The 19,721-nt window shown below is 55.6% G+C and overlaps 3 protein-coding genes across 3 annotated transcripts; 2 read left to right on the top strand and 1 right to left on the bottom strand.

Moving 5' to 3' along the window:
* The first annotated feature begins 347 nt into the window (after positions 1-347).
* On the top strand, positions 348-2,895 carry SIAH2 (siah E3 ubiquitin protein ligase 2). The gene is made up of 2 exons (XM_079315135.1): positions 348-795; positions 1,278-2,895. Exons 1-2 carry the CDS (start codon positions 415-417, stop codon positions 1,833-1,835), a joined length of 939 nt encoding a protein of 312 aa, XP_079171261.1. The 5' UTR covers positions 348-414; the 3' UTR covers positions 1,836-2,895.
* Positions 2,896-6,745: 3,850 nt separating this feature from the next.
* Positions 6,746-12,397, top strand: ERICH6 (glutamate rich 6; the record flags this gene model as incomplete). The annotated part of the gene is made up of 10 exons (XM_079314634.1): positions 6,746-6,983; positions 7,696-7,922; positions 7,996-8,153; positions 9,084-9,148; positions 9,943-10,313; positions 10,404-10,490; positions 10,622-10,707; positions 11,093-11,245; positions 11,513-11,738; positions 12,133-12,397. The coding sequence occupies 10 exons, from the start codon at positions 6,746-6,748 to the stop codon at positions 12,388-12,390; spliced, it is 1,869 nt and encodes a 622-aa protein (XP_079170760.1). The 3' UTR covers positions 12,391-12,397.
* Positions 12,398-13,245: 848 nt separating this feature from the next.
* On the bottom strand, positions 13,246-19,712 carry SELENOT (selenoprotein T). The gene is made up of 6 exons (XM_079315137.1): positions 19,498-19,712; positions 18,305-18,415; positions 17,299-17,425; positions 15,997-16,084; positions 15,174-15,325; positions 13,246-13,966 (listed from the first exon to the last, which is right to left on the bottom strand). Exons 1-5 carry the CDS (start codon positions 19,656-19,658, stop codon positions 15,201-15,203), a joined length of 612 nt encoding a protein of 203 aa, XP_079171263.1. The 5' UTR covers positions 19,659-19,712; the 3' UTR covers positions 13,246-13,966; positions 15,174-15,200.
* Positions 19,713-19,721: the final 9 nt, after the last annotated feature.

Genomic DNA, 19,721 nt, shown 5'->3' with positions numbered 1-19,721 from the left:
TGTCTGTCCCGCTCCGTCTCTCCCGGTTTGTCTGTCCTGGTCTGTCCCGGTTTGTCTGTCCCGGTTTGTCCCAGTCTGTCCCGGTTTGTCTGTCCCGCTCTGTCCCGGTGTGTCCCGCTCCGTCTCTCCCGGTTTGTCTGTCCTGGTCTGTCCAGGTTTGTCTGTCCCGGTTTGTCTGTCCCGGTTTGTCCCAGTCTGTCCCGGTTTGTCTGTCCCGCTCCGTCTCTCCCGGTTTGTCTGTCCCGGTCCGTCGGTCCGTCCCGCGCGGGGCACGCCGGGAGCGGGGCGGGGATCGCGCGCAGGCTCCGCTGGCCCGGCCCGCCCATCACCATCATCATCATCATCACCATCATCACCATCACCATCCTCGCCCTCTCCTCCTCCGCTCCGTGCCGTGCCGATGCCGGCGGGGCCATGAGCCGCCCGTCCTCGGCCGGGCCCGGCGCCGGCAAACCGTGCGGGAAGCAGCCGCCGCACGCCCCGTCCCCCAGCGCGGCGCTGCCGGGCACCGGAGGCGCTTCTCCGCCGCCGCCGCCTGCCCTGCCGCGCCCCCCGCAGCAGCGGCAGCAGCAGCGGCAGCAGCAGCAGCAGCAGGAGCTGACCTCGCTCTTCGAGTGCCCCATCTGCTTCGACTATGTGCTGCCGCCCATCCTGCAGTGCCAGGCCGGGCACCTGGTGTGCAAGCAATGCCGGCAGCAGCTGAGCCTCTGCCCCACCTGCCGGGGCTCCCTCACCCCCAACATCCGCAACCTGGCCATGGAGAAGGTGGCCTCGGCTGTGCTCTTCCCGTGCAAGGTAAGGATGAGGGGCCGGGCAGGGGCATCCCCGTCCCTGCTCCCTGCGGAAAACCCCCGCCCGTCACCCCGCATCCCTATCCCCACATACCCCTGTAGAGGACACCCACCCGCCACCCCCGTTGTTGAAACTAGAATCCTCTGTTCTTTTTTAAGAAAAGGAAAATCCGAGCCAGGACCTCTCCAGCTGATCTGGACGGATCAGATCTAACTGCAGCAGCAGATCTAACTACAACTCAGCCACGCAGCCCATTTTATCTAAGTGCTTGCTTTAGGAAAAAACAACCACAAAAGCCAAGAAGAATCCATTTTAAGTGGAAACAAAAACTAAGTAAAGCTCAGCTCGAACCCAGGGCTACGTACAATAATGTAAAATTGGCAGGAGAGCTGTGGTTGATCACCTGTGTTTCCAGCTGACGGCTGGGAGCAGCGAACCCTCGTGCTGCTGCCTTTCCTGACGGCTTGTGTTTGGTCTCTTTCCAGTACGCCACAACAGGCTGCTCCCTGACACTCCACCACACAGAAAAGCCAAAACACGAGGCCATCTGCGAGTACCGTCCCTACTCCTGCCCGTGCCCGGGCACCTCCTGTGACTGGGAGGGCTCCTTGGAAGCCGTGATGTCGCACCTCATGCACGCCCACAAAAGCATTACCACCCTTCAGGGAGAAGACATCATTTTCCTTGCCACGGACATTAACCTGCCGGGGGCGGTGGACTGGGTGATGATGCAGTCGTGCTTCGGTCACCACTTCATGCTGGTGCTGAAGAAGCAGGAGAAGTGTGAAGGTCACCAGCAGTTTTTTGCCACCGTGCTGCTGATCGGCACCCGCAAGCAGGCGGAGAGCTTTCAGTACAGACTGGAGCTGCACGGCAGCTGCCACCGGCTCACCTGGGAGGCGTCGCCCTGCTCCATCCACGAGGGCGTGCCCGTGGCCATCCGCAGCAGCAACTGCCTGGTTTTTGACACGGCCACCGCTCACCTCTTTGCTGACAACGGAAACCTCGGCATCAACGTGACCATTTCCATGTGCTGCCCGTGATGCACTGCTGGCTGATGTAAGCTTCACCAGAGTTTGGTTTTGGTTCCCGTTTTTTATGCTGTTCAGCTATGTCATCTTGTGTGCTAAGGTTTCTGACTAGCCAAGGCTTGTGACTTTGGGCAGAAGAGGAACAGGAGTGTGCTGTAAGTAACATGAGCAGGACAAGGTCTTTTAAAATCTTTGGGTGCCTTAGGAAGATTACACACACACAGAGTTACCTTTTATAATTTAATTATATTTTATGTAAAGAGTGCTTCCATTAGATATGTGGCTTAAGAGGCTCATGTTTGGAGCACACCTAAAAGCCCTTTCAGCAGCAGTACAGACTCCCTCTGTCACTGGTGAGCTTTAATAAAAGGCTTTAGTCACATGAGGGTTTGGTTTGGAAGAGACTATCATCTGTTCCAATCCTCCTGCCATGGCAGGGACACCTTCCAGTATCCCAGGCTGCTCCAAGCCCCATCCATCCTGGCCCTGGACACCTCCAGGGATCCAGGGGCAGCCACAGCTTCTCTGGGCACCCAGGGCCAGGGCCTCCCCACCCTCACAGGGAACAATTCCTTCCCAATATCCCATCTCTGTCCACTAGCAGTGGGAAGCCATTCCCTGTGTCCTGTCACTCCAGGCCCTTGTCCAAATTCCCTCTCCAGCTCTCTTGTAGCACTTTTAGGCACTGAAAGGGGCTCTAAGTTCTCATAATTTGCCCTTGTGAAGCCACAGTGGCTATCACAAATCACCTCCTAATTTTCCATGTGCCTTAGCATAGTTTCCAAGAGGAACTGCTCCAAGCTCTTTCCAGGCACTGAGGTGAGACCTGACCACCTGTAGCTCTCTGGATCTTCCTTATTCCTCTTTCTAAAAAAGGGGAGTTGTGTTTCCCCTTTTGGAGTCAGTGAGAACTTCTCTGGACTGCCACAACTTCTCAAACATGATGGATAGTGGCCAAGCCACTTCCTGCATCAGTCCCTCTGAATCCACAGGTGTATCTCAGGTCCCATGGACTGAGCTCCTTCAGGTCCCTCAGGCCTCTGCACCCCGATCCTCTCCTGCTGCAGGAGGTTCTTTGCTGCCACTCTCCTTTCCTCCTGCCCTCAGGCAGTGTGGCTGGAGTTTGCCATGAGGGCTGAGTCAGCCAGGCTGAGCACCTCACCTTCCCAGGGAACTGCGTTTCCATTTCCTTCCACACAGAGTCCACGTTCTTCAAGTCTTCCTTTTATCACCAGTGTACCTACAGAGGTGCTTTGATTGCTCCCCTTGATGTCCCTGGCCAGGTGTAATTCTTTCAGGCTTTGGCATTCCTAACCTGATCCCTGGCTGCTCACAATCTCTGTACTCCTCCCTGGCTGCCTGTCCTTTCCTAGTAGCTGAGAAAGGAAAGAAATCCAAGTGACCTCTCCCAGGAGAAGCTGAGAGTGGAACAGGAGATACTTCAGCAACGTTTCTCCATTGCCTTCTACCTTATGGAAGGGAAGGGCACTGGGTCAGCTGTGGTGGCTTTAACAGGAAAAGGGTGAGAAGGGGCAGGGATATGGCACATTTCACAGAGCATGGAATTGCTGGCACCTGTCTGCTTTAGGGGGATCAGGCCAGGCACAGGTGCAAGCAGGGGCAGAAGTCTCAGACTGCAGGTGGCTGGAGCCAGTGACGTGGGGCTGTCCATGTGCAGCTGCCCTGGGACACACTCTACTGTTGATTATTGTAAAAGATTCATAATATAGCAAGAGCTTTATGGCCAGTGTCTTGTCATTTGCTATTTAAGTTTTGTTGCCATATTTCTTCTATTTTGCAATAAATATTTTGCAAAACCTGCACTGAGGAGCTGTGCTAACACAGGAGTGTGTGGCAACTGCTCCACACCTACTCTGAGTGTTCACCATGGAGGATCAGCTCTCCCTGGAGGGTCCTTGCCCCTGTCCCTGCCCCCTCCCAGCCCTGCTGGGACACAGCCACCGTGCAGCACGAGCAGAGGAGCTGCTGGGCATGTGAGCTGCAGGGACAGCAGTGGCAGCCTGATCTGTGCCACTGAATCACGGGGCTGCCACCACCACTGACTGCCTGCAGCCCCCCTCTGCCCTGGGAACCTTCTGCTGGAGTCACTGACAGCAAATTCCAGCTGTGCCAAATCTGGCCTGTGCAGGGTTTGGAGGAGGCACCAGGTGACACTGTCAGAGAGAAGCCTCACAATAGTGGAAAATGGCAGGTGAAAGGACAGGTGAGGCTTGGTGTGAATAAATAAAATACAAAAGGAGGAAATACAGTCCTGACAGTGCTCCTCCTGGGAGAGCTGGAGTTATGTCAGCAGCACCTGGCAGCAGCCAGAAAAGGGCACAAGAACAAGTTTGGCCTCAGTCAAGGGAAGCTCAGTCTGGCTGCAAGAACTTGGAAGTGGCCATGGAAAAAACCTCCCAAGGAATTACTCTCTAGGCACTGAATACCAACAATTAAAGATTCTATGTCTGGTCTCACTTACACTGTGCTGGCTGAACTCATCAGCATCAGCCCGGTGAACTAATTGCCTCCTGCATAAGCAGGACTGAAGTCAAGCCGTGGTCCCAGCAGCTGTTACCACCTGTGCTTTCATCAGGATTTAAGCAAGAATTCCTAAGGATTTGATTCTTTTTTTTGTAATTCAGCAAAACTTATAATGCAAGGTAATTTTCTTAGTGACAATTGGGACATAAGAGAATTTTTGCACAAAGCAAAACTCTGAAGTGTGTCTTTGAATGTAGCAGGATTAATTAATTACTCCAGTGTGGCAAACTCTTGTTAGATTTCACCTCAAAAAACCCAAACAAAACCATCACCTTGTGTCTTTTCTGACTGAAACAGAGTTAGGATAAGGAATACCTCAGCTGGCACTGCCAAGAAGGGAAATGTTTCCAGTTCAGGTCAGCAAGTAGACAGGTGGCATCCGTTTCAGGATTCCCTCAGGTTTCAGGTTTTCTTCCCAAGGCAGCTGATACAACTTAGTGTGACAGTTCCCCAAGACATTCAGAAGAGGTGATTGAGGCCTGCCTGGTTCTCTGAACAGAGCTGACCCCTCTCAAGCCCCCAGCCTTGACAGGGATGGTGAAGCAGGTCCAGACAGGCACACCTGCATGCAAGGCAGACTCCCAAGCAGGGGGGCAGGTGCCCTGCAGCCCCTTGACTGTTCTGCACCCACCAGGAGCATCTGCTGCAGGGTGAGCAAAAGCTGTGCCTGGGAAGCAACTTTTCTGTCGCTAGAGTTCTCCCTAAAAAGGATTTCCACTTTAAACACAAATTGAAATGCAAGTGCCCAGGGACTGATGAGTTTAGAGCAGACACAGCACAGCTGGAGGGGTCCCTGCCCGTGGCCTCTGCTGTTGGGCAATGCTCGGCTCCACCGTGCCACAGCCAGGTCCTGGCAGGCCAGGAGAGGGACCTGGCAGTGCTATGGCGAGTGGGTGACCCACGGGCTGCACCTCAACACGCTCCTTCCTTCTGAAAAATAAGGGAAGCTGCCTTTCTTTCTTGTGCACTCAGGTGTTAGCAGGACACTGCGAATTGTTCCCGACAGCACAGCGCACGGCCGCTCTCCCGAGGGCAATGCAGACCTGGCTGCCTTTGTGCACGATGCTTTTCTCTCTTCTATTCTCCAAGCCGTACGTGCAGATTCCTTGGAGAGGTTCGACAGCGCCAGGTCCTACGGGAGAGATCAGGGAGAAGATGTGTGACAAGCGTGTGACACAGGCGAAAGGAATGCACTCGGGCAGGTGTTCAGGTGCAGACAGGTCGTGTCATGTTGGCTTTGGTAACATGTGTCACCCCCAGCTCCCCACGCCTGAAGCAGCAGCTCCGGGGTTCGGCAGGCACGGAGCGCCGGGACAGCGGGACAGGAGCGAGCGCGGCGGCTCGGGACAGAGGCAGCACCCGGGACAGAACCTGCACCCCGGGACAAAACCTGCACCCCGGGACAGAACCTGCACCCCGGGACAAAACCTGCACCCCGGGACAGAACCTGCACCCCGGGACAGAACCTGCACCCCGGGACACAGGCAGCACCCGGGACAAAACCTGCACCCCGGGACAGAACCTGCACCCCGGGACACAGGCAGCACCCGGGACAAAACCTGCACCCCGGGACAGAACCTGCACCCCGGGACAAAACCTGCACCCCGGGACAGAACCTGCACCCCGGGACAGAACCTGCACCCCGGGACAAAACCTGCACCCCGGGACAGAAACCTGCACCCCGGGACACAGGCAGCACCCGGGACAAAACCTGCACCCCGGGACAGAACCTGCACCCCGGGACACAGGCAGCACCCGGGACAAAACCTGCACCCCGGGACAGAACCTGCACCCCGGGACACAGGCAGCACCCGGGACAAAACCTGCACCCCGGGACAAAACCTGCACCCCGGGACAGAACCTGCACCCCGGGACACAGGCAGCACCCGGGACAAAACCTGCACCCCGGGACAAAACCTGCACCCCGGGACAGAACCTGCACCCCGAGACACAGGCAGCACCCGGGACAGAACCTGCACCCCGGGCGCCCCCGGCTGGCCCGTGAGAGCCGCCCTGGCTCCTCTCCCGGCCGCACAGCGCCGCAGCCCCGCCGATACCCCAGCCCGTGCCGGGTACGGGGTATCGGGTATCGGCACCGTCCGCGCCGGCCCGTGCCGGGTACCGGATACAGGGTAGCGGGCGGAGCGGCCCGTGTGGCGGGGTACCGGCCGGCCCGTGCCGGGCACAGGGTACCGGGTATCAGGTACCGGTGTCGGGTACCGCTATCGCGTGCCGGTACCGGCCGGAGCCGGGGCGGGGCGGGGGCGGGGCGGGGCGGGGGCGGGGCGGGGGCGGGGCCGGGCGGTCCCCCCGCGCTCCCGGCGTGCCCCGCAGCGCCCCCGTTGCCCTGGAGACGCGCCGCAGCCGCAGCCGCCGGCATGGACGGGCCGGGCCGGGCCGAGCCCAGCGCGGCGCCCGACGAGGGGCCGGACGATGGCGCGGACGATGCGGCGGGCGAGCCCCGCTGGCCCTGGCCCCTCGAGAAGGGCACGGTCCACCCGGCAGAGCCGCTGTACGGAACACCGCCGGCCAGCCCGCAGCCGGCCCCCGCGGGCCTGCCCTCCCTGCTGGCCTACAGGCCCGAGGCGCCGCCGGCAGCCGCGCACCACCGGGTCAGTTGGGTCGGTTGGCTCCCCGCTGCCTTATTCACGCTGTTCCTTGTAGGAACACGGAACCGACGCCCTTCGCCAAGCTCACAAAGGAGCCCCTGCGTGACAGGGGTCAGCCCCTTTCTCTTCTGCGAGGCTCTTGAAACAGCTTTGTGCACAACCGGGCAGCAAGAGGTCGTGCAGCCTCTCCCCGCTCCGGAGGATTCTCTGTTGAGAATTTCCCAGCAGAATATTTTGTCTAAATCAGATTAAAAATATAAATAAATAGGTACAGTCACAGAATACAAGCAGGGCACAGAGTTCCCCATAACCCCTGACAGAGGAAAGTCAGCAAAGAGTTAATCCAAGGCATGAGGTGGGGAATTTTGTTTCAGGATATCCAGAATATCCAGTATCCATCCTTAAAACACACCCTGCTGCCAAACTGGTTTGCATCTGGTCAGATGTGACCAGCTCTGTATCACAAATTCTGCTGGTGCTTCCTCAGAAACTCCCACAGGTGCAGACAGGAGTTTTTCTCTCTGTAATACATTCAAATCCTCAGCTAGAGTGTTCTGTGCTTTCAGCTTCCCCGGGAAGGAGCAGAGCTCATAAATGCCACAATCATTCCCTTTCTAAGGGGCCATTCACTGATTGATTTACAACACATCTGCTTTTGGTTTTGGCGGTTTCCCGAGCCTGACGTTTTGAGTTTGACCGTTCCGCGGTGTCCCCGGCAGACGAGGATCTGTCTGAGTGCCCGTGCTTTGTCTCGTTTGCTGCGTTTCGAGCAGAGCCCTCCCTGGCCGAGCTGGCCCGGGATCTGGGGGCTGGCACCCACCTCCCCCTCCCCGCTCCACAGCTGCAGGCAGAGGAGGATGCTGAGCCGACCTGCGAATACTGTGGCGACCTGCTGAGGCCGTTCCCGTTCTCCGAGGCCGTCCCCCTCTCCGAGGAGCAGGCAGGCGTGAGCAGGCGGGAGGGACGAGCGGGGCTTGCTGCCCAGGGCGGCGCTCACGGCTCTGCTCTCTGCCTTGCAGAGATTCTGCTGCCAGCGCAGCCGAGAGCTCTGCGAGTTCATCGCCAAGGAGAGGAAGAGGCTGGAGGATGCCAGCAGCGTTCCCGGAGCTGTCAGCAGTCAGGAGTCACTCGGCTCTGACACCAACCTGCTGCTGTCAAAGGAGCAGGAGAACCGCAGGTACTGGGAGAACTGGGGATCGGGGCTGTGAAATGAACAGGGAGCTCTGAGGGGGAAAGGAGTGCTAAGAAACCACAGGGAGAGGGATGAAAGAAGAAAAACCTTTGCTTTGGGCACCACAAGTTCAGATTCTCTCTGGTCCCTCCTGGCTCCTCTATTTCCAGGCTGTATAAGGAGGTGGTGAAACATGTACTGACTGAAATATTAATTCCAGTGCTGACAGATGAACGATCTAGAGACAGGTAGAGCAAAAAAACCCACAACTGTGGGAAGGGACAGTAATTGAGCGTAGCTTCTACCTCTGGCACTGAAACAAAGCTGGAGTTGTATTTCTGTCTTACTCCATAAACTGTGTTTGGATTAGAGTTTCCAGAGTCACTCACAAGAGCTCTGCAAGTTCTCAGGCTGTTTAGTAGGAGACCCAAAACTTAAGCCTCCAGGGAAAGTCTAAGCCACAGGGAAAAGGAAAACTAAACCAGTACACCTGGAAGTAAACTCATGTTCTCCTTGAAAATCCTTCACAGCCCAAGGGTGCAAGTGCTTCCTACTATGTACAAAGCACACACCAAACCACTGTCCCACCAACAGCTTCATAGGGAGCTACACAAGAATAGTGAAAATATTCTTGGAGATGAGTTCTTGTGGGCATCTGTCCTTCTCTTTCACATAAAATCTGATGCAAAGCCCATATTCAGCTCTCCTGCCAGCAGAGCTGATGCCACTGCAGTGGCAGTCTGTTCACTGGAATCTGTGTGGGTGCAGTTCCTTTCTGCTGAGGTGTATTTTGGTGACATTCTGCTGCCTGTTACTTGGAATTGTGAGCAGAGAGAAAAACAGATTCAGAAATTGTGTTCCTAAAGCAGGGATATTCACTACTTGCAGCTTTCCAAACACCATACATGAGGTGTCAACAACACTTCTATTTTCCAGGCAGCAGAAAAGACAACTGGCCAGAGAGTTGGCTGACCAGTCTTTAAAGCCAAGTGCCACTGCAGGTGAGTTAGTATTTTCTTATGGATTTGTCCATTTGTCTCAACGATGCATTCAGTGGAATTGCTGGTTTCCAGCTGCAGGATTTTATGCAGCAGCATGTCCATTCATTGTCCAATATGCAGTGTCATTAAATTAGATCCAGATACAGCCGTATTAAATCATCCCTCACACATGTGCACAAGAGTAGGCACATCCCCTTTGGACAGGGAGGCTGTTTGTAATGATTTTCAGCATGTATCTGTGAAGTTTCCAGCTGAGATGCACAGAACCTGACTTGAGAGGACAAGCTTGCAAAGCCAAGCCCTTGGCAAGTAGGAACTGCCAGAATGAGGCTCACCCATATCTTGCCTCAGAGGGATACTCCACCAATTCCTAGCCCAGGCTGTGGATGACTGAGCAGCCTTTGGGTCTGCTGTAGAGGAGTTTCAACAGGTGAACCAGATTTACACTATGGGCATGTTTTCACAGAGGACGGCAGGGCACTGAGGTTTCTATGGCACTAGGATCTCAAATGGTCAGTTCCAGTGTGTGGAGCCAAATGTTAGCCCAAAGACTTGCTGTTTACATAGATGTCTGTATAGACATAACTGAAAAAAATGCTACCATTTATCATAATCCTGTGCTCTGGAATAGCTGAGCACTTTGGACTGCCTTTGCTAGAAAATACCCCAAGACAGACAGTCAGGATGGAGTGTTTCAGCCAGGAACTCCCCCTCCCCCAGTTACAGCAGAGGTGCCCCCATGGTGGGCACTGCCAACCCCCTCCCCTGCACAGAACCCTCCCTGTGCTCTGCAGGTTCACAGCAAGCTGCATCCATTTCCTACGAGGTATCCCCAGAACACACATCTCCCACAAGCGGGACACCAGAGCCTGTTGTGAGTGCAGCCAAGCCCGAGCCTGAGCCCAAGACCGAGCCCAAAGCCAAGCTCCAGCCCAAGGAGCAGCCCGAGCCGGAGCCCGGTCTCAGGAAGGAGCCCGAACCTGAACCTGGTCTCGAGAAGGAGCCCAAGCCAGAGCCTGGTCCCGAGGAGGAGCCCGGTGCAGAGGAGGAGCCCGGTGTCGAGCAGGAGCCCGGTGCAGAGGAGGAGCCCGGTGTCGAGCAGGAGCCCGGTGCAGAGGAGGAGCCCGGTGCAGAGGAGGAGCCCGGTGTCGAGCAGGAGCCCGGTGTCGAGGAGCAGTCGGGTGTCGAGGAGCAGTCCGGTGTAGAGGAGGAACCTGGTCTGGAGAAGGAGCCGGGTCCCGAGGAGGAGCCCCAGCCGGAGGCCCAGCCCACGAAAGAGCCCAAGCACAAGGAGCCCGTATCCCACGGCATCCTGCACGATTTCAGTCTTGTGGGGAAGAAGGTACAGCGGCCGGCAGCGCCGGGAGCACCTTGGGTGTGTCAGCGCTCCGGGCGGTCCGAGCCCAGCACTGCCCGTTTTCACAGGGCAGCTGTGCCTGACTGCTCTCCTCTGTTCAATCTTTCCAATATTAGGTGGGGAAGGCTAAATTGGTGCAGAAGTACTACAAAAATGGAAAGAAATTCCTTACCATGCTCCCAGACGGAACCTCGCAGCTATTGTATCCTTCACGGGGTTCACTTGCCTGCATTAGTCCAGAGCTGTTACTAATTTTAAATGTATCCCACTCCACTTTATTACAACCCGGTTCATCGCTCCCAGTCGCTCTGAGGAGCGGCAGCAGTACAACCTGACACAGCTCCTGGGCTGAGGTTTCAAAGCAGCCAGCAGCTCCAATGAGCACTAGCTTCCAAGACCCAGCCCAAGGGAACAGCACACCTTTAGTACTTTAATGCACTTTAATAAGCACCTTAAAGCACTTTAACACAGTGCTCTGGGTAATACATCAGTTTTTACACCCCAAAGTAGTAGCCAAAAGTATTTAGTGTGTAATAATTGAGCAACCAAGCAAAGCAGGGGGTTACAAACACCTTACCTGGCAGCAGCTATCCATCTGGAAACCTGGCCATCATCATTATACGAGGGAGGGACCAGCTGATTTGCATAGTACAGGAAGATGAGCTGAAGACAACCAAGATCCGAGCACTGTTCCAGTCTGACGGCAGGAGCACGTGCTATTACCCCAACGGAGCTGAGTGGTGCGTTCAGCAGCTTTGCTGTCTCCCCTGTGCACTGGCATTTCAAAGGCCATAAAGGGTATTTTTAATAGCATCCAAAAATAGACAAATTCAGCAGCTCATGGGCCCTGTTTCAAGTGTCCCCAGAGCAGCAAGGCAACCCAGCTGTGCCTTGAGAAGTGGGGGACAGACCCTGCCCCTGCTGTGCCTCTGTGCCATCCCTCAGGGGAATGAGACACCTGACACAGGAGCTTATGGGGTTCAGAGCTTCCATTTCTCTTTCTTTAGGATAAACATGAGTATCCAGGGTGGGCAGTATTTGGACCAAGCAGGCAACAGGGTGAGAAGGTGGATGTGGCCAGAGTTGTCACCAGGACCCCACGCGCCACTGAGCCCCATTTTCGTCTCCCTGAACCGCCACGTGGGGGTCAGGATCCTGGCCCAGGACAAGATCTTCGTCTCCTTCCTCGCCAAGGGGCGACAAGCAAAATTCAACATGGGAACCAAAGTGCAGGTACTGTCCCTGTGCCAAGCCACTCGCACAGCAGGAGCAGGGCAGCCAGGGAAGCTCCCATCTGCACTTAGCCGAGGTGCATGCTCCCTATGCTGTCCCATGCTCCTTCCCCAAAAAGCAGGCTGAGGCCGCGTGTGTATTCCTGCCACCCCTACAGAGCTGGGGCACTTGCCAGCCCCAGCTCTCTGCAAGGGCCCACAGTGTGGGACTCCACTCCCAGGCAAGTCCCTGGCTACATCCCCAAGGGTCACCTGGCTCTGCCACAGGGAGAAGAGCTACGATCCATGTGGCAGGGTGCAGGGCAGCTCCTTCCCCCGCGGGCTCCTGTCACAGGGGCAGGTTGGTGTGCTGGAGACAGAAGCTGTGTCCCAGCTGGGCTGTCCCTGCTCCACAGGTCGGCGCTGGCAGCCAGCCTTCTCCCTCCCGCCTGGGAGAGGATGAGCTCCTGCTGCTTGCCTTCCGCATCAGGATCCTGCAGCTCTTCGACAGGTTGCGGGGATGCATCAACTTCCCTTCCAGCGAGCAGTGGAACAAAATCCAGCCCCCCATGTACCTCATGACCCAGGCTGTGAAGATCCTGGAGCTCTGCATGGCTGCTGACATCAGCGATGAGCTGCGCAGCTCCATCAAGGCCATAGTAAACGCACAGTAGCTCTGCCCAGTGTGTGTGTGGTGTGAGGCAGAATGCGTCACACACGTCTCTGATGCTGTGGCACCTGCACGTGCTCAGCAGGGTTTCTCCTCTGCCCTGGTGCGAAGGGCATAGCCCCACACGGGTCCTGCTCAGGGCAGGCAGTGCCAGCCCACACTGCTGACACCTTGGTCACGGAGGCAGCAGAGGGCTTTGCTGGGCAGAGCAGTGCCCTGCTCCAGTGCACTGCTCCTAGCAGCCTCCTGTCGCCAGCCCTGGCGAGGACTCACTTCAGCCCTTGGGTAAAAACAGTGAGCACAGCCAAGCCTCCAGACAGGTACACAGCAGGTATCTGCCAAAGTCACCCACACAGGTACAGGTGTACTGCTCTGCCACTGCTGCCAAGAAGGAATGGCCCAAGAGTTGCTGGTGCCTGTGCCCACAGCAGCTCAGCCAGCTGCAGGTACAAGACAAGGTGCAGAGAGCGACAAATGCCCTGGGTGCCCAGAGCAAGCACCTGTGCTGGGCTCCAGGGAGCGCCAGCTGCAGCCTGGGATGGGCTTTGGTTCAAGCACTCCGAGCACAGAGCTGGCAGTGGGTATTTAAAGACCTGTGGGGCTGCAGTGAGCAACCTCCAAGCCTCTCAGAGCTGCCTTTGAAACTCGGGGTTCAGCTGGCTAGCTGCCCCCAGGGAGGGCACACAGGAACTGTGGTAAGTGCCTGAGGATAAGGCCAAGCCCCACGTGTCCCTTTCTCTGCACTGGAGGTTCTCAGGGGCTTACACAAGACAATACAAGGTCAGGAACTGGAAAGTTGGCTTTTTATGCAGTTTTTCAATTGCAGTCCAAGAATGTCCATCAGTGACAAACAAGGTACTTCACACAGGAAATGGGAACTCTTTATTTCAATTAATGTTCTTGGGTTCTTATTCAGGACAGCAGGAGGGCCTAGCTCATCTCTCAGATGGCCAAGGAAGAACTGCTGGAGCTGGCCCACATGATTAAAGAATAGCTGATCTTAATTTTCACCAAAGTCACCGAATGATGTAACTATTCTGCATATAATTTTGCTTATATAATTCAGTATATAATGTACTGTTCGACTCTGCCATAGATTTTGAAAAATATACAAACCTGTTTTAACCACATTAAAGAGATTTGATAGACAACTATCAATTACTCAACAATTTAGGACAATATCAGACACTCCTATAACTTCATTTTAAACTACAAAAAGAACATAAATTCATATAAAATACAACAGATTAAACAAACTTTTCTTTTTCCAAGGAAAAATTAGGTATCAACTCAATCTGCCATTGTGTGAAACACGAATATAAAATAAGTTACCATTAGTAATGCCTGCATTGCTGATCTATGAACTGGTCGAATGAAGTCTTAAAAAAACTATACAGTATTATTGCACTCGTGGCTGTGCAGTGTGGACCAGCCAGCACCGAAACAGGGCTCATTGAGTGTTTGTCCAGGAGGCACAACGTGGCTGCAGGAGAGGCATCCAGCCTGCACCAACAGCAGCTGTCTTCAGTGCAGGCCTTCATGGGTCTGCGCCACGCGGCCCGGGAACCACCACCCAACGCCTGCAGAGAGACACCTGGGTTACAGCCGGGAACAGCCTGTGCCACAGCCGGGAACAGCCGTGACACAGCAGGGAACAGCTGTGACACAGCCGGGAACAGCTGTGACAGCCGGGAACAGCCGTGACACAGCCGGGAACAGCCGTGACACAGCCGGGAACAGCCCGTGCCACAGCCGGGAACAGCCCGTGCCACAGCCGGGAACAGCCGTGCCACAGCGGGGAACAGCCGTGCCACAGCGGGGAACAGCCGTGCCACAGCGGGGAACAGCCCGTGCCACAGCCGGGAACAGCCCGTGCCACAGCCGGGAACAGCCCGTGCCACAGCCAGGGACACCTGTGACACAGCCGGGAACAGCCGTGCCACAGCCGGGAACAGCCCGTGCCACAGCCGGGAACAGCCGTGACACAGCAGGGAACAGCCGTGACACAGCAGGGAACAGCCCGTGACACAGCCGGGAACAGCCCGTGACACAGCCGGGAACAGCCGTGACACAGCCGGGAACAGCCCGTGCCACAGCGGGGAACAGCCGTGCCACAGCCGGGAACAGCCGTGCCACAGCAGGGAACAGCCGTGCCACAGCAGGGAACAGCCGTGCCACAGCCGGGAACAGCCGTGCCACAGCCGGGAACAGCCGTGACACAGCAGGGAACAGCCGTGACACAGCCGGGAACAGCCCGTGCCACAGCCGGGAACAGCCCGTGCCACAGCCAGGGACACCTGTGACACAGCTGGGAACAGCCATGCCACAGCCGGGAACAGCCCGTGCCACAGCCGGGAACAGCCCGTGCCACAGCAGGGAACAGCCCGTGCCACAGCCAGGGACACCTGTGCCACAGCACACCTGCAGGGGGCTGGGGCACACCTGCACCGAGGGAGGGTCACACCTGCACTGAGCCTGCTGCACACCTGCACTAAGGGAGGGTCACACCTGCACTGAGCCTGCTGCACACCTGCACTAAGGGAGGGTCACACCTGCACTGAGCCTGCTGCACACCTGCACTAAGGGAGGGTCACACCTGCAGCGAGCCTGCTGCACACCTGCACTAAGGGAGGGTCACACCTGCAGCGAGCCTGCTGCACCACTAGTGGCAGTTTCCCATGATGGCAGCTGGCTCTCCAGAGAAACACTGAACTGAACAAGCACACAGTCCTGAACTCCAGTGCCTGCCTCACCTGGGCAATGCACTGGTGACTGCAGGACACTTACGAGAAGTTTCAGTGCTGATCGATGGGGCTATGATCGATGGTGGGGCATTGACTCCATGTGCACATTGAGCTTCATCTCGTTATCAAGGATCTGTACAAGCTGCTGCATGGAAGGGAGGTGGCCAGACTCCAGTTTAGACCACACTGGGACATCTAGCACAGAACACGGGAGAAAAGCACAGTTACACTGGGAGCATCAGAACACAGGCAGAGCTGGTGTAAACATGGAACTGAGAAGCTCTAGGAAGCTGAGTTGGTACTGATCTATGTTGAGGAAACATCTGAAGCAACAATGCTTCCAAACCTCTGGCTATGCTGAACCCCAGCCCAACTAGGAGAGCAGAGTGTCTAATGCTTCCATTTAGAAGTGTATCATATTGATGGAGGTGCAAAATATCCACTGACATTCCTCTCAACCTGCAAAATCAGTACTGCTGCCCACCAGTAGCGATAATCCAGTATTAGTAACACATTCTTTAGGGTTCCAAGGCTAAAGCATGCTGCAGAGCAGACAGGGAAAGCATCTAATTGGAGAGTACACACCCCTAGCTGATGGTTTCTTATTTAATGCAAATCACATACAAAGAAAGAATCTAATGCAATTATTCCAAGGGACCAAATATCCCACTGAGTAAGTTTTTACAGAGCCATTCTAGAATATCTGACTTCTGTGATTTTCATCATTTATTGTGACAGACAACACCTGGATGGCGATTTCCACAGATCACACTTGGGATATGAATTTCCTGACACCATCTCTCATTCTCCCATCCCCACTCTCACATGTGTATATGTGACACTCCCCAAACAAAGTCTCAGCTCACCATTCAAAGTGATTTCAAAAGCCCCAGTGGACATACACTGGTTCTCAATCATGTTGCTCAGGAAGAAGACCATCATGCAGGCGTACACCTGAAAGAGAACAAAGATGCACAGAGACCTCAGCCATACCAGCACACCTGCTGCTGTTCATGGATGCCTCTGAACTCCCTCTGAGGATGCTCAAGGAATGTTCCCATCTACAGACACCTCCCCTTCCTCTTTTCACACAGACTGCACCTTGCCTTCCCCAGAAAAGCACCAAACCAGCTCCAAACCCACCCATCTGCAGCCCCCTGCCATCCCTGGTGCCAGCACAGGGGGCTGGCAGTGTGACACGGGAACACAGCCTGTCACTGGCACAGCCATCTCCAGATCCCAGAGCCAAGGGCCCAGCCACAAACTGCAGAGCAAGGCAAGTCACACGTGCTCAGGAACCACTGACCCTCCTGCACACCTCCAAGCTCTTCATGGGGAATTTTCTGTGCGTGTGGGTAAGGAGGAGAGGATTGCATCTTCTGCAGTGCAGCTCCTCCCTCACACCAGCACCTCTCTAATTTCCTTTTCCTGTTCACAGGCACACTCACACAGGTCACTGCAACACTGCAGGGCCTGGCACAGGGACAGCAGCCAGCCCAGCCAGGCACAGAGTTGGCCCATTTCATCCAACTGGAAATATTACCAAATGCAAATTGGCCAGTGAAAGATGCAGGGCACTGGGCAGCTAGGCACGAAGCTCTGCAAATTACTTTAGTTTAGTGGAATAAATCTGGAATGAGGTTACTCTATATCAGAGTACAACACCCTGAATCTGCTGGCATCATCAGTACTGACTCATGAGGATATTCTCCCACAATGTCATGCCAGCCTGCTCTCCAAAAACACCCACAACATTTCAACTTCATTTTTCTAACGCCCTTCTAATTGCTGCCTAATCTATCAGGAGTCTGATGGAAGCAGCAACTGAAAAACAGTTAAGAGACAACAGAGAAGGCAGCTGTAATTTTAACATCAACAATACTGGCTGGAAATGCTGCTCTTGAGCCCTACAAAATAAACAACTATTTTATCATCTTTGTCAGCAAGTTAACATCAGCTGCTCTCCTGCAGTAGCAGCAGCTTGGAAGGAGATCACAGAAGCACCACCTGGGTTTGTCAAAAGCATAAAGCACAACTGGTAAGAATTATTCCACTGTAAGGCTGTAGCATATGAAAGGTACATCAGTCAGAACTGAGGGACTCACAGAGCACCCTCATGAAGTAACTCTGGAGCTGCTTTTTCAGGCTAAGAGAAGTATGTCCTTTACCTTGTTTTCCTGGCCCCACTGCCAGATGCTTGGAGCTTGCATGCCAAAGAAAGCAAATGGGTCCTTGCCCACGATGATTAAGCCAATTAATACTAGTTTGAAGACAGACAGGAAGGATGCTATGTGCCTGTTGGAGACAATACACACCAGTGACTGAAAGGTACAGCTCCTACTTCACAATACATGACTGTAATTCACCTCACTAGGAGAATTTTGATAGTGTAGAATCAAATGTTTCAGAGGAAGTACAAAATTCTTCAAGGTTTACTCAAGGTAAAAAAAACTCCAAACCAAATCAAACAAAGAAAACCAAAAAGCAACACACATGAACAACACTCCCAGTGAGGCCCTGTTTTGCACAGCAGCCCAGATGCAGAGCTGCCCACAGTCAGCCCACACCCAGGCCCTGCAGCCTCCCACCACCACAACCCCGCCAGAAAGGGGGCCAAGCACTGCTCCAGGAGCCACCCAGGAACTATGGCACCACCCTGCAGCGTGGGCACGCTGCCTTAGGGAACAGGAATAGCACCACTTCAGCTCCTTCTGAACTGCTTTGGGCTCTCCCCCACAGCTGCAGCTAAAGCCACTCTGGCAGCGCATCCCCCCAGGTGAGCTCTGATTCAGATGGTAAAATTGAGCTTTCATCTGTGTCCTTAACCCATTACAGGGATTTGGCACTAAGTGCGTAAGTCTGAGCAACAAATTTAATTTATGTCCAGATACAGCATGAAGAAAAGCTGGGGAAATTCACTGTTTAAAAAAACAGTCACGTAATTTATTTTAAGTTGGATATGACAGGCCTCATCATACAGATATCCAGATAGTGATACTTGCATGGAAAACTAAGGCAGCTACCTGGAAGGCAGAAAACCACCACACTTGTATGGAATCACAACATCAAGTCCCCTGAAGTTGACACTGTCAGTATTATGTCAGTGCAAAGGCGTGTGCTTACCCTGGAAAGCAGCCAGACAGACAGACAGACACGCAGGAGGGACAGGCTCACCTATAGATGGGTTGAGGAAGGTAGTTCTCCCCTTCGATTCGGATGTCTGGGTACCGCTGGCTGATGACCCGCATGTACTCCTCAAACACCCGCCTGTAGCCTCAGGAGACACTGAACACACACAGCCCCGTCACACAGCACCGTCACAGGGCAGCGGCACAGCCCCTGCTGGCAGCTCTCAGAGCCCCGCCTAAAACAGCCACACTGTGGCACAGAGAAAGCCCGACCCGCAGGGAAATGGCACTAGGCAAATCCCAACAGTGAGCCCCGAGTGTGCCGGGATGGCCTGCTCCACATCCCAGCACAGAACTCTGGAAACACCCCCTGCACAGCAGATGACTTGCTTTCCCTGGAAAAATCCGTTAAGTAGGGATTAATTCAGCAACTCGATAAAAGCAATCCCTTGCTCTGTGCCCAAAAAAAAAAAAAAAGAAAAGAAAAATATCTTCACATAGTGCCGTCTGAATCCCTCGAGCACTGTCTGGGATCCCAGACAGGCGATGTCACTCCCAGCCACCCCTACGTCCGCAGGACACGGACTGCAGGAGTTTAATATTCCCGAGCCGTCCCCATCAGACTGCGGTAAAGCGCCAAAGGCCCCGAACCCCCGAGCGGCTCTGCGGTGCCTCAGGAGCCGCCGGGCCCGGCCCAGGCTCCGCTCCGAGGCCGAGCCGAGCAGCGCCCCGGGGCTCCCGAGGCTTCTGCCCGCACACAGGCTCCGTGCGCCGGGCGGCTCAGCGCTGCTGGCACCGCCGCAACGCTGCAAAGCTGCCCGAGCGCACCGACCGCCATACGGGCACTGCACCAAAGCAAACACAGAATTACAGACACTGCTGAGACAGCGAGCCCTCCCAAACGTCAGTCCCGCACCAGCACAAGGCCATACGCGGCACTAAAGGGCCCGAAAAGCGCGGATTTCTGCCGGGTGGCCGAAGCGTGGGCCCCACTGAAGGAGCCGCCACCGCGGCCCGGTGCCGCCGCCCACGCTCCAAGAAGGCCCGGCGCCCCGACAGCCGGCCCGGGGCGGAGCGGCCTCGGCCCCTGCACGGACCACAACAGCGAAGGAGGCGGCCGCAGCGCCGACGGAAAGGAGGGGAAGAAAAACGAACGAGGGAAGGAGGGAGGGAGAGAGAGGCGACGGCCCGGCGGGCGCCGCCATCTTGGCCGCCGCCATCTTGGCGGGCGCCCCTCACCAGATCTGGAACTTGAGCAGCGGCCCGGTGGCGTAGGCCATGCGCAGCTTCTTGGCCGGCAGCCCGCCCTGCTCCGCCGCGGCGCCGCCGCCGCCCGGAGCCGCCGCCAGCCCCGCCAGCAGCAGCAGCGGCAGCAGCCGCCACAGCCCCGCCGCTCGCATCTCACCGCCGCAGCCGCCGCTGAGGCACCGCGCGCGCGCCGCTCGCCAAGGTCGGGCGGGATG

The sequence above is a fragment of the Erithacus rubecula genome (genome assembly GCF_903797595.1).
Source record: "Erithacus rubecula genome assembly, chromosome: 11".
In the NCBI taxonomy this organism is placed as follows: Eukaryota; Metazoa; Chordata; class Aves; order Passeriformes; family Muscicapidae; genus Erithacus; species Erithacus rubecula.
Note: the sequence above shows the minus strand (reverse complement) of the source record. Positions and strands in the feature narration are given on the sequence as shown.

Bases quoted from the DNA above. Each gene is read 5' to 3' on its own strand.
- SIAH2 (XM_079315135.1), top strand. From the start codon at position 415: ATGAGCCGCCCGTCCTCGGCCGGGCCCGGCGCCGGCAAACCGTGCGGG. The intron at 796-1,277 runs GTAAGGATGAGG...GTCTCTTTCCAG, and splicing joins CTGTGCTCTTCCCGTGCAAG to TACGCCACAACAGGCTGCTC.